This window comes from Aquarana catesbeiana, linkage group LG07, assembly GCF_042186555.1.
Source record: "Aquarana catesbeiana isolate 2022-GZ linkage group LG07, ASM4218655v1, whole genome shotgun sequence".
Classification (NCBI taxonomy): domain Eukaryota; kingdom Metazoa; phylum Chordata; class Amphibia; order Anura; family Ranidae; genus Aquarana; species Aquarana catesbeiana.
The window spans coordinates 140,164,966-140,179,281 of NC_133330.1; the positions used below are offsets into that span (position 1 = coordinate 140,164,966).

The 14,316-nt window shown below is 51.3% G+C and overlaps 1 protein-coding gene across 1 annotated transcript in view; it reads left to right on the forward strand.

Moving 5' to 3' along the window:
• GUCY2C (guanylate cyclase 2C) overlaps positions 1-14,316 on the forward strand; it is a 1,918,134-nt gene that overhangs the window by 866,152 nt on the left and 1,037,666 nt on the right. Inside the window, exon 12 of the mRNA XM_073591935.1 lies at positions 7,684-7,789. Within this exon, the coding sequence (XP_073448036.1) occupies positions 7,684-7,789 (106 nt within the window). The remainder of the gene's footprint in view (positions 1-7,683; positions 7,790-14,316) is intronic.

A 14,316-nucleotide genomic window follows, 5' to 3' on the forward strand; every position in this document is an offset into this window, starting at 1 on the left:
ACTCGTGCGTACTTGCACATACTTGAAAGTATGCACACAAGCATAAACATTCTTATAGCTTTATTTTATTGAAGGAAGTGTGGCATATGTGCGTATTTGTGCATATTTGCACATATACATGCAAAAGTACTGACCAGCAGCTCAGATATCTGTTTTTTTTTTAAATAATCTATATGTAGCTCATCTTTATGTGCCTGTGTGTACAGGCACGTTGAAAACTATAGGCTGCATTTACAGTAGATCAGTTAAAAAAAACCTGTATGCCTGAAAACTAAATGTTTTCAGGCAGCAGTGTGCAAGGCACCTGTAAAGGTAGAATGCTCTATAAACACATCAAATATTAGTGTTCATGTTAGGGTATTTGTAAACCTAATCATTAAAATCGCAAGATATGATTTTATATGTAGTTTACAGTCATTTTAGATCTACAAATTTCACTTATAAAATACCTAGTAATCTGCCATAAAGGTCCCTGTTCAGGCACTTCCTGTTATAGGGAGGCAAAATACTGTCCCTGTGTTTCAAATGTGTTGTCATCCTGTCATCCTGTCACATTGCCTTCCAATGGGGAATACAAATGATTGTACTGTACTGACACATATTGCACAGGTATGAGAATGGAAAAAAATGATTAGTTTTTGTTACATTTTTATTATATGCAACATACTTTGGAAAGGAACAGGTGGTACTGTCTAGTTTAGTGTTTCTCAACCGGGGTTCCCAGGGGTTGATGCATTCCTCGCATAACTGACAGGCTGCAATACAGACAACTCACATCACTGTCCTGCACTTCCCTGAGCTACTCTGCATGAGGAAAAATTACTAAAGATGGATGTATTGTGCCCACAAGTTCCCTCCTGGCCCCCCCCGGAACTATACTGTTCCCTCCTGGCCCCCCTATACTATTCCCCCCTGGCCCCCCCTGAACTATACTGATTCCTCCTGCCCCCCCCGAACTATACTGTTCCCTCCTGGCCCCCCTGTACTGTTCCCTCCTTGCCCCCTGAACTATATTGTTCCCTCCTGGCCCCTGCTCTGTGCTGTTTCCTCCTGGCCCCCTGTACTGTGCTGTTTCCTCTTAGCCCCCTGTACTGTGATGTTTCCTCCTGGCCCCCTGTACTGACCTGTTCCTTCCTGGCCGCCTGTACTGTGCTGTTCTCTCCTGGTTTCCTGTACTGTGCTGTTCTCTCCTGGTTTCCTGTACTGTGCTGTTCTCTCCTGGTTCCCTGTACTGTGCTGTTCTCTCCTGGTTCCCTGTACTGTGCTGTTCTCTCCTGGTTCCCTGTACTGTGCTGTTCTCTCCTGGTTCCCTGTACTGTGCTGTTCTCTCCTGGCCCCCTGTACTGTGCTGTTCTCTCCTGGCCCCCTGTACTGTGCTGTTCTCCCTGGGCCCCCTGTACTGTGCTGTTCTCCCTGGGCCCCCTGTACTGTGCTGTTCTCTCCTGGCCCCCTGTACTGTGCTGTTCTCTCCTGGCCCCCTGTACTGTGCTGTTTCCTCCTGGCCCCCTGTACTGTGCTGTTCTTTACTGGCCCCCCTGTACTGTGTTGTTCTCTATTGGGCCCCTGCACTGTCCTGTTCTCTCTTGCCCCCCTGTACTTTGCTGTTTCCTCCTGGCCCCCTGTACTGTGCTGTTTCCTCCTGGCCCCCTGTATTGTGCTGTTTCCTCCAGGCTCCCTGTACTGTGCTGTTCCCCCTTGTATTGTGCTGTTCCCCCCTGGCCCCCTGTACTGTGCGGTTCCCCCTGGCCTCCCTGTACTGTCCTGTTCTCTTCTAACCCCCTTGTACTGTGCTGTGTTCTTCTGCCCCCCCCCGTACTGTTCTGTTCTCCCCTGGCCCCTTGTACTGTGCTGTTCTCTCCTGGTCCCCTGTACTGTGCTATTCTCTTCTGGCCCCCCTAAACTTTGCTGTTCCACCCTGTGCTGTCATATTCTATCCCGGCCCCCCTGTACTGTGCTGTTCTCTCCTGGCCCACTGTACTGTCGTGTTCCCTCCTGGCCCCCTGTACTGTCCTGTTCCTTCCTGTCCCCCTGTACTGTGCTGTTCTCTTCTGGCCCCTTGTACTGTGCTGTGTTCTTCTGCCCCCCCCCCCGTGTATTGTTCTGTTCTTTCCTGGCCTCCTGTACTGTCCTGTTCCCTCCTGGTCCCCTGTACTGTGCTATTCTCTCCTGGCCCCCTTTTACTGTCCTGTTCTCTCCTGGCCCCTTGTACTGTGTTGTTCTCTCCTGGCCCCTTGTACTGTGCTGTTTTTACTTCTGCCCCCCCCATACTGTCCTGTTCTCTTCAGGCCCCTTGTACTGTGCTGCTCTCTCCTGGCCCCTTGTACTGTGCTGTTTTTACTTCTGTCCCTCGTATACTGTTCTGTACTCTCCAGGCCCCCTGTACTGTTCTATTCCCTCCTGGTCCCCTGTATAGTGCTATTCTCTTCTGCCCCCCATAACTTTGCTGTTCCCCCCTGTGGTGTCATGTTCTCTCCCGGCCCCCCTGTACTGTGCTGTTCTCTCCTGGCCCCCTGTACTGTCCTGTTCCTTTCTGTCCCCCTGTACTGTGCTGTTCCCCCCGGTCCCTGTACCGTCCTGTTCTTTACTGGCCCCTCTGTACTGTGCTGTTCTCTCCCGGCCCCCTGTACTGTGCTGTTCCCCCCTGGCCCCCTGTACTGTTCTGTTCTCTCCTGGCCTCCCTGTACTGTGCTGTTTTCTCCTGTCTCCCCTGTATTGTTCTGTTCTCTCCTGCCCCCACTGTATTGTTCTGTTCTCTCCTGGCCCCCTGTACTGTGCTGTTCTCTCCTGGCCCCCTGTACTGTCCTGTTCTCTCCTGGCCCCCTGTACTGTCCTGTTCTCTCCTGGCCCCCTGTACTGTGCTGTTCTCTCCTGGCCCCCTGTACTGTGCTGTTCTCTCCTCTCCTCTCCTGGCCTCCTGTACTGTCCTGTTTCCTTCTGGTCCCCCTGTACTGTGTTGTTCCCCCCTGCCCCCCTGTACTGTTCTGTTCCCTCCTGGCTGCCTGTATTGTCATGTTCTTTCCTGGCCCCTTGTACTGTGCTGTTCTCTCCTGGCCTCCTGTACTGTGCTGTTTTCTCCTGACCCCCCTGTACTGTCCTATTCTCTCCTGGCCCCCTGTACTATCCTTTTCCCTCCTGGTCCCCTGTACTGTGCTATTCTCTCCTGGCCCCCCTGTACTGTCCTGTTCCCTCCTGGCCCCCTGTACTGTCCTGTTCCTTCCTAACCCCCTGTAATGTGCTGTTCCCCCCTGGCCCCTGTACTGTCCTGTTTTCTACTGGCCCCTCTGTACTGTGCTGTTCTCTCCTGGTCCCCTGTACTATGCTGTTCCCCCCTGGCCCTCTGTACTGTTCTGTTCTCTCCTGGCCCCCTATACTTTGCTGTTTTCTCTTGGCCCCCCTGTACTGTCCTATTTTTTCTCCTGGCCCCCTGTACTGTCCTATTCCCTCCTCATCCCCTGTACTGTGCTAATCTCTCCTGACCCCACTGTACTTGCCCCCACCCCCACTGCTGCCCTCCCCTGCCCCTTCCCCCTGTACTGTGCTGTTCTCTCCTGGCCCCCCTGTACTGTGCTGTTCTCTCCTGGCCCCCCTGTACCGTGCTGTTCTCTCCTGGCCCCCATACTATCCTGTTCCCTCCTGGCTCCCTGTACTGTCCTGTTCATTACTGGCCCCATGTACTGTGCTGATCCCCCTGGCCCCTGTACTGTCCTGTTCTCTACTGGCCCCTCTGTATTGTGTTGTTCTCTCCTGGACCCCTGTACTATGCTGTTCTCTCCTGGACCCCTGTACTGTGCTGTTCCCCCCTGCCCCCCTGTACTGTACTGTTCCCCCTGCCCCCCTGTACTGTTCTGTTCTCTCCTGGCCCCCTGTACTGTATTGTTCCCCCCTGGCACCCTGTACTGTCCTGTTCTCTCCTGGCCACCTGTACTGTCCTGTTCTCTCCTGGCCACCTGTACTGTCCTGTTCTCTCCTGGGCCCCTGTACTGTCCTGTTCTCTCCTGCCCCCCCTGTACTGTGCTGTTTTCTCCTGGCCCCCCTTTACTGTCCTGTTCTCTACTGGCCCCTCTGTACTGTACTGCTCTCTCCTGGTCCCTTGTACTATGCTGTTCCCCCCTGGCCCTCTGTACTGTTCTGTTCTCTCCTGGCCCCCTGTACTCTCATGTTCTCTCCTGGCCTCTTGCACTATGTTGTTCTCTCCTGACCCCCTGTACTGTTTTCTCCTGCCCCCTGTACTGTTCTGTTCTCTCCTGGCCTACCTGTAGTGTCCTGTTCTCTCCTGGCCCCCTGTATTGTGCTGTTCTCTTCTGGCCCCCTGTACTGTCCTGTTCCCTCCTGGCCCTCTGTACTGTGCTGTTCCCTCCTGGCTCCCTGTAATGTCCTGTTCTCTCCTGGCCACCTGAACTGTCTTGTTCTCTCCTGGCCCCCTGTACTGTCCTGTTCCCTCCTGGACCTCTGTACTGTGTTGTTCCCTCCTGGCTCCCTGTACTGTTCTGTCCTCTCCTGCCCACCTGTACTGTCCTGTTTTCTCCTGGCCCCTCTGTACTGTGCTGTTCTCTCCTGACCCACTGTACTGTTCTGTTCCCTCCTAGCCCCCCTCTATTGTCATGTTCTTTCCTGGCCCGTTGTACTGTGCTGTTCTCTCCTGGCCCCCTGTACAGTGCTGTTTTCTCCTGGCCCCCCTGTACTGTCCTATTTTCTCTCCTGGTCCCCTGTACTGTCTACTGTCCTGTTTCCGCCTGGTCCCCTGTACTGTGCTAATCTCTTCTGGCCCCCCTGTACTGTGCTGTTCCCCCCTGGCCCCTGTACTGTGCTGTTCTCTCCTGGACCCCTGTACTTTGCTGTTCCCCCCTGCCTGGTACTGTTCTGTTCTCTCCTGGCCCGCTGTACTGTTCTGTTTTCTCCTGCCAACCCTGTATTGTTCTGTTCTCTCCTGCCCCCCTGCACTGTCCTGTTCTCTCCTGGCCCCTGTACTGTGTTGTTCCCCCCTGGCCCCCTGTACTGTCCTCTTCTCTCCTGGTCCCTCTGTACTGTTCTGTTCTCTCCTGCCCACCTGTACTGTCCTGTTCTCTCCTGGCCCCCTGTACTGTCCTCTTCTCTCCTGGTCCCTCTGTACTGTTCTGTTCTCTCCTGCCCACCTGTACTGTGTTGTTCCCCCCTGGCCCCCTGTACTGTCCTCTTCTCTCCTGGTCCCTCTGTACTGTTCTGTTCTCTCCTGCCCACCTGTACTGTCCTGTTCTCTCCTGGCCCCCTGTACTGTCCTGTTCCCTCCTGGCCCTCTGTACTGTGTTGTTCCCCCCTGGCTCCCTCTATTGTCATGTTCTTTCCTGGCCCCTTGTACTGTGCTGTTCTCTCCTGGCCCCCTGTACAGTGCTGTTTTCTCCTGGTCCCCCTGTACTGTCCTATTTTCTCTCCTGGTCCCCCTGTACTGTCCTGTTTCCTCCTGGTCCCCTGTACTGTGCTAATCTCTTCTGGCCCCCCTGTACTGTGCTGTTCCCCCCTGGCCCCTGTACTGTGCTGTTCTCTCCTGTACCCCTGTACTTTGCTGTTCCCCCCTGCCCCGTACTGTTCTGTTTTCTCCTGGCCCCCCCTGTACTGTTATGTTCTCTCCTGGCCCCTTTTACTGTGCTGTTCTCTCCTGGCCCCCTGTATTGTTCTGTTTTCTCCTGCCAACCCTGTATTGTTCTGTTCTCTCCTGCCCCCCTGCACTGTCCTGTTCTCTCCTGGCCCCTGTACTGTGCTGTTCCCTCCTGGCCCCCTGTACTGTGTTGTTCCCCCCTGGACCCCTGTACTGTTCTGTTCCCTCCTGCCCGCCCCCCCCGTATCATCATGTTCTTTCCCAGCCCCTTGTACTGTGCTGTTCTCTCCTGGCCTTCTGTACTGTGCTGTTTTCTCCTGGCCCCCTTTACTGTCCTATTCTCTCCTGTCCCCCTGTACTGTCCTATTCCCTCCTGGTCCCCTGTACTGTGCTTTTCTCTCCTGGCCCCTCTGTACTGTGATGTTCTCTCCTGGCCCCCCTGTACTGTCCTGTTCCCTCCTGCCCCCTGTACTGTCCTGTTCCTTCCTGGCCCCCTGTACTGTGCTGTTCTCCCTGGCCCCTGTACTGTCCTGTTCTCTACTGGCCCCTCTGTACTATACTGTTCTCTCCTGGTCCCCTGTACTATGCCATTTCCCCCTGGCCCTCTGTACTGTTCTGTTCTCCCCTGGCCCCCCTATACTGTCATGTTCTCTACTGGCCCCTTGTACTGTGCTGTTCTTTCCTGGCCCCCTGCTGTACTGTCCTGTTCCCTCCTGGCCCCCTGTACTGTGTTGTTCCCCCCTGGCCCCCTGTACTGTCCTGTTCTCTCCTGGCCCCTCTCTACCGCGCTGTTTTCTCCTGGCCCCCTGTACTGTGCTGTTCCCTCTGGCCCTCCTGTATTGTCACGTTCTTTTCTTGGCCCTTGTACTGTGCTGTTCTCTCCTGGCCCCCTGTACTGTGCAGTTTTCTCCTGGCCCCCCTGTACTGTCCTATTCTCTCCTGCCCCCCCCTGTACTGTTCTCTCCTGACCCCCTGTACTGTCCTGTTTCCTCCTGGTCCCCTGTACTGTGCTAATCTCTTCTGGACCCCTTGTACTGTGCTGTTCCCCCCTGACCCCTGTACTGTGCTGTTCTCTCCTGGACCCCTGTACTTTGCTGCTTTCTCCTGCCCCCCTGTACTGTGCTGCTCTCCCGGTCCCCTGTACTATGTTGTTCTCTCCTGGCCCCCCATACTGTTTCCTTCGGTCCCTCTGTACTGTTCTCTTCTGGCCCACCTATACTGGTCCTTCCTGGCCCCTCTATTCTGTTCTCTCCTGGCCCCCCGATACTGTGCTGTTCTCTCCTGGCCCCCCTACACTCTTCCCTTCTGGCCCACCTGAATGGTGCTCTCCTGGCCCCCCTATACTGTGCTGTGCTCTCCTGCCCCCCCCCCATACTATGCAGTTCCCTCCAGGCTTCCCTATACTGTTCCCTCCTGTCCTGGCCCCCCTGTGCTGTGCTCTCTTGCCTCCCCCACCCCATACTGTTTCCTCCTGGAACCCATGTGCTCTACCCTGCTGACCGCCTGTACACTGCTTATCTCAAGTTTGACCCAGAATTGAGCATCTGTGCAAAAGTGCAAGCACAAGTTTCACATTAAGCTTTAATATTTATTCTATTGTTTAATGCTATTTCTAAGAATAATTGTTATATCTACAGCTAGCTGATCACACCGATGTTCCGTGAGATGTAGATATGAAAATTATTTCAGGGGTTTCCCAAGATCTCAGACTTTTGCCAGGGGTTCCTCAAAGGTTAAAACGTTGAGAAACCCTGGTCTAGTTGATGTAGCCTTCATTACAGTGTAGCAATCTCCCTGTGTAATCTGCAGGACTGAGCTGTCCAGTCACAAAAGAGGCATTCATCCCTTTCTGCTTTGATTCAGCAGGGGATCTGTTCATGGATCCCCAGCTGAATGGATCAGACAAGGCTTGTGTGAACAGATTCTACATCTAGCTGTAAAACTACATAACAGATCGCATAGTTAATATCCTTGAGGAGTCTACAAATGGTTTTATTAATACAAGTGGTACTGAAAAGGTTGTGATAGTGGTACACAGCTGAAGTTTGAGTACACTGTTTTAAAAAAAATGTCTTTTGTTTTCTTTGTTGAATATTGTTTTTTTTTTCTAGAAAGTACCGCAAAGCCCGTGAACTGCAGCAGAAGAAATGGACCCATATCTCAACAGAGAAAATTTTGCCACTAGAAACAAATGAGACTTCTCCCGTCAGTTTAAAGGTACAGTATTGCATGCTGTTTTTTTTTTTCTTAATTTGCACACTTTTACTTTGCACAGCATTTAAAAAAAAAAACTTGTCATCTTCATAACAGAAGAAATAAATTGGTAATATGTACTTTGCAAACTGAAAATGTGAAAAAAAAACTAGACTGTAAATCCCTTTAGAGATAGTGGCGCTAATATATATTTGTAAAGATATGAGTCAAAACAGCATGATACCAGTGACACTCTGATTCTATACAAAAAACAGTAATAAAGATAGGAATATAACACCCCGTGAAAAGTGTCAGTATAAAAATAAAAACACTACAAACATCATAAACTGTGAAAAGTCCATGGAAAAAATTCACATGAAAAAAATCCAGCACAACAGTAGTTTTTCAATCTTCCTATGTGATAGATCTTCTACTCTTCCACCACACCACTGTGATAGTGACACCACTCCCTCTGAAGAGCGCACTCACCAGAATGTATAGCCTCCCACTCTCGTGTTTGGCAAAACAGCAATTGAACCACACCTGGATTGCATGTGATGAACCGTGACTGCAATCAAGCCGGCTCCATATGTGAAAGACAAATGAATAAAGTGCTCCACATAGCGTGATACAGTTTAAACAATTTTATTAAAATCACTCCAAGCACACTTCAATGGTTGCACTCACTTTTAAACTGAAACAAATAAGCCTTTGAACAAATCCAGAGCAAACAACAGGATCAATGATCCAACGGTGCACCGCGGTCACAGCGGACCTGAAGTGTAAACTGGTGTGTCTCTCACCCAACCTTCTAAGGCCCAGCAGTCCGATCGGCGTAGTCTTCTCCAGACAGCAGTGTCTGGAGAAGTATGGAGCCTATACATTCTGGTGAGTGTGCTCTTCAGAAGGAGTGCTGTCACTATCACAGTGGTGTGGTGGAAGAGTAGAAGATCTATCACATAGGAAGATTGAAAAACTACTGTTGTGCTGGATTTTTTTCATGTGAACTTTTTCCATGGATTTTTCACAGTTTATGATGTTTGTAGTGTTTTTATTTTCATACTGACACTTTTCACGGGGTGTTATATTCCTATCTTTATTACTGTTTTTTGTATAGAATCAGAGTGTCACCGGTATCATGCTGTTTTGACTCATACAGTACCTGACTGCGAGATTGTGTTTCCAGCGCGATGTTCTCGGCGACAGGGTACTGTGCATGTCGCGCTGGCTCGCTCATCGGGAAAGGAAAACTTTTTTTCCTTTCGCGATGAGTGACAGGCAGTGCTGACAGCTGTCTGGTATGAATCCTGAGGGGGAACGCCGGGCCAAATTTTAAATAAAAAAAACGGCGTGGGTCCCCCCCCCAGGGGCATACCAGGCCCTTAGGAAAAATCGGCGTGGAGGTCCCCCCCAAAATCCATACCAGACCCTTATCTGACTACGCAGCCCGGCCGGCCAGGAAAGGGGGTGGGGACGAGCATGCACTCCCCCCCTCCTGAGCTGTACCAGGCTGCATGCCCTCAACATGGGGGGTGAGTGCCTTGGGGGAGGGGGGCGCCCTGCTGCCCCCCCACCCCAAAGCACCTTGTCCCCATGTTGATGAGGACAAGGGCCTCTTCCCGACAACCCTGGCTGTTGGTTGTCGGGGTCTGCAGGGGGGGGCTTATCGGAATCCGGGAGCCCCCTTTTAATAAGGGGGGCCCCAGATCCTGGCCCCCCACCCTATGTGGATGAGTATGGGGTACATGGTAAAAAAGTGTCAATAAAAAAAAAACAATACACAGATTTTAAGAATAATTTATTAGGCAGCTCCGGGGTCTTCTTCCGACTTCGGGGGGTCTCCTTCCGACTTCTCCCGGTGTCCGGCCTCTTCTCCCGGTGTTCAGCCTTTTCTCCCGGGCCCCTCCGCTATCTTCTTTCAGCTCTTGTCGCCGCTGTCTCGTCGGGGCCGGGAGAAGAGGCCGAACACCGGGAGAAGAGGCCTAACACTGGGAGAAGTCGGAGACCCCCCGAAGTCGGAAGAAGACCCCGGAGCTGCCTAATAAATTATTCTTAAAATCTGTGTACTGTGTTTTTTTTTTTATTGACACTTTTTTTCCCTAGGTGAATGGGTAGGGGTACCATGTACCCCATACTCATTCACATAGGGTGGGGGGCTGGGATCTGGGGGCCCCCTTATTAAAGGGGGGCTCCCGGATTCCGATAAGCCCCCCGCCCGCAGACCCCGATAACCAACGGCCAGGGTTGTCGGGAAGAGGCCCTTGTCCTCATCAACATGGGGACAAGGTGCTTTGGGGTGGGGGGGCCGCAGGGAGCCCCCCTCCCCCAAGGCACTCACCCCCCATGTTGAGGGCAAGCAGCCTGGTACGGCTCAGGAGGGGGGGGTGCTCGCTTGTCCCCACCCCCTTTCCTGGCCGGCCGGGCTGCGTGCTCGGATAAAGGTCTGGTATGGATTTTGGGGGGGACCCCCACGCCGATTTTTCAGCGTAGGGCGTTCCCCTTACAATCCATACCAGACCTAAGGGCCTGGTATGCCCCTGGGGGGGGAACCCATGCCGGTTTTTTATTTAAAATTTGTCGCGGCGTTCCCCCCTCAGGATTCATACCAGACAGCTGTCAGCATTGCCTGTCACTCATCGCGAAAGGAAAAAAGTTTTCCTTTCCCGATGAGTGAGCCATGAGTGAGAAATGCGGCGAGATTGACACAATATCGCGGTCACCTAGGGCTGGTTCAAATTATAGCAACAGTTCCTGATGCGGGTCTTAGCAGCTAGGTGTGGCCGCAGGCCTCCTTCACTATAATGACATTTCGCCACAGCTATTCACAACTCTCCGTATAGCCAGTGATTAATTGCAATTGCTGGACGAACACAAAGTGTGTCTGGCAGCGATCAGCACAGGTAATCACTGGCTGTGCAGAGAGACGCGAATACCTGTGGCTACTGGCGAAATGTCATTATAGTGAAGGAAGCCCACGGCCTCACCTAGCTGCTGAGAGCCGCATCAGGAATCTCTGATACCTGCCAGTACTATTCACACCAGCCCTAATCACCAATGCGAATGTAGCCTTGATGTTTATGGGGCACCAGCAGTTAGTGCTTTGCCTTCAGTGAACAGTTTATTTGCTAATGTACAGCAGATTACTGGAGGTGGACATCAAGAAAAATAGGACAGAGAGGAAAAAAAGCTGGAGTTGGGCTTTAAAGTGAACCTGACATTTCCTACAAGTTTCTAAGGTAACATAGGTTGCTGAAGTTGTTCAGGCACCTTAGCAGAACTACTGTAGTTAATGCTTATCAGGCCGCAGTGGATTAATCGTTATGCAGCAATTCCGAAAAATAAATCAGAGTCCCAACCTCCGCTTCTATATCAATCCGCGGGCGGCGGGGGCATGTAAAAAAAGCAGAGGGCAGAGGTCAGTAGTAAGTCAGAGGTAAGTAATAAGTAAGGCAGTGGGCAGAGGTCAGTAGTAAGTAAGGAAAATGTCATGACTGTTGTATAACAGAGGTAACTCTACCACCACTTATATACCCCAACCTCTTAACCTTACCTTATTAATTGAGACCACACCAAGGTTGGAGTTAACAAGGCCGTAGCAGCCTAATTTATTTAAACAAATATATATATTCAAATTAACATAAAACATTGAAACATCTGTTAATCAACCCATCAATCTCCTAGCGTTGGTCTTTGCAGGAACTTCATAACCATCTGTGGAAAAACAATACTGCACTGCGGTACCTCTCCAAGTGTATTAATAGGCCTCAAGCCGACATGCTGGCTCAGAGACAACCACTAACCGCAGTGCCCCCATTAACACTTTCCAGCTAATCTCCATTAGCTGGAAACCACCATCAGGACCCATAGCAACGATAGTTCCTGAACTCTTCCTTCTGAAATATCTTCCTTCCCCTGCAAAGACCAACACCCGCCACAGCACCCAAAGGAAACACCTTACCTATGGGTGCCCCTCCACACCCGAAGTGCTCTCTGAATACCCTCTTGTAATACGAACACCCACATGTCAATACCCACCTCATGCAAATACACCCCATCTGCCCTCAGGTATCTCCATTTCTCAAACTCCAATTCCACGTGCCTAATAGCCAATCCCCCATGCCTAACCATGAACTTGCTCACATCCCTATTAATCTTTCTCCTGGCCCTACTAACCCTTTCCACCGACCTGGCCATCCGCCATGTTGTACGAGCCACCATGTCCGACCAAAACAATGACCATGCCAGGAAAATCCCTCAATAACCGCCGCACATCGAATTTGATGTCCCGCGTAATGTCCAACATGGACCTAACCCCCAAACCGTTGCCGCCCACGTGCAAAAACGTCGGGCAGCCTGTCCCTTTTTTGCATACCGATGCACTTCAGTAACAATCCTACACCATAACATCCCAGGGACTCCCAACCACGAATACAGCCTACCGTCTATACAAACCCATATGCCTGCCTTCTTACCCAACATCACCCCTCCTGGCCCCCCAGAACACCTAGGAATGACCCATTATCCAGACCATTCCTGCCACCGATTCTGAAATTATAAGAAAGCAAACCCAACACCATGACCAAATAGTATTCCATACCACGCAGGGCCTAACATCAAACTCCTCCCCACCCTAATACTTCACAACCCAACCACAAGTTGAGGCCGAACTGCTGTCTGGGACCTCCTTGATTCCCACCACCCAATACGCTTTTACCGAATCCACATCCAGTCCACTTCTGGCTGCCTCCGTAGCAGCCCCTATCCAAAATGAATGAGAGGAAAACTCCTTCTCTACCCACCCCAATGCCCGTAAACATTTTCTTACAAAAAATCATCAACAATATGAAAGCGCGATACAGTAGATCCATCTACATGAGGCACAGCAGTGATCCTGGCACTGGAGCACCTGTACTGACCTCCCTTTTACCCATTTGATCGGTCTTTGATCTACGCAAAAATAAAGCCAGCCCGTCATCTCCACATATAACCTCGTGACCCCCAATTCCCCCATGAACCTTTTTAAGGACTGACCAACTCCTCTATCCGAAACACCCCAAAGAACGCTAACAAAAAGGGCCACCTTGAACAAGATGGCCTGGTATTCAGATCAACACACTCCCCCAAATATGCTACCATACCCCGCATCATGACAAAGGTTACTGGTCTCCTGGCATCCCTGCGGGCCACCGATCGCTGGTAACTCTTAATCGCCCGTCTCACCCCAAAATCTTGTGTGAAATCAGGTTGACCTTGCAATTTGAATAGGAAAGCTAAACCAGCTAACTTCATATTCACAGCTGGAGTGGACACCCCCTCTTCCCTATGCCTCACCTGAAATACAACACCAGTAAACGAACTGCCAGGCCAGCTGACCCTTCACCAGCCTTTTGAACGAACGCCAGCCCTTCCTTCCATCCCCTTCAGATCCCTGAACGAAGCACCTCACAATTTCACCGCCAGCCCCACCGGAAACAATTCCAGCAACACTAAATTCTTCCTAACTCCCGCTTCAAGCCATGACCACGGCCATGGTCCAGCACTCCACTGACCCTGGAATAAAAAACCCCAAAACCCATAGAGCCAACAGTATCTGTAATAATTTCCATGTCAAAATTGCTAACGGGCCCTAAAATCCATAGAGCCCGTCCGTGAAAGGATTCCCAAATAAAAAAGGTATGCCATACCCTCAAGTTCTCCCTGTGCGCTTTAACCAAGCACACAACACTCGTGGGAGACCTGATCCCGGCTGTACTTGCCAAAAATCAATGATAGAAAAACCCGCCCCCATTGGCCGAATGTGACATGCCAAATTCCGCTTATCCCCCGAACGATTGCAGTACTCGCAGCTGACTTTGTGTAAACTAATCACACCTGCAATTTCCCCTTTTAAATTCGCCAGCTTATCTACCGACAACCTGCGTTCCATTGCACCCGAGTCCAAGACAACGCCCAGGAACGTGATGACCACGCTTAAACCAATCACACCTGCAATATCCCCTTTTAAATTCGCCAGCTTATCTACCGACAACCTGCGTTCCATTGCACCCGAGTCCAAGACAATGCCCAGGAACGTGATGACCGTGCTAGGCCCCCCCGTCTTCTCAGGTGCCACCGGAATTCCAAACCGATCCGCTCTGTGTTCCCACGTAGCCAGGAGCCCAGCGCAGATTCTGGAAGAAGCTGGTACCATGTAAATGAAATCGTCCAGGTAATGGATGATCGAATTCCCGCCCGACACATCCCTTACCACCCCTCCCACAACTGAGCTAAATTGCTCAAACAGTGCACAGGAATACATAGCAACACATCGGTGGGCATTGGACGACGCAAAATTACTCATTCCAATGACACCCCCAGCAACTGGAAGCTATCCGGGTGAACTGGGGGTAGCCGAAAAACTGATTCCACCTCCACCTTCGCCATCAATGCCCCCTTGCCATAATGACGCACCCAACCCACCGCAGCAGCGAACGATGTACTACTCACCGAACATGTCTCCTGGTCAATGGCATCATTAACCAACCCCCTTTTGGAAAAGAAAGTGGTGAATC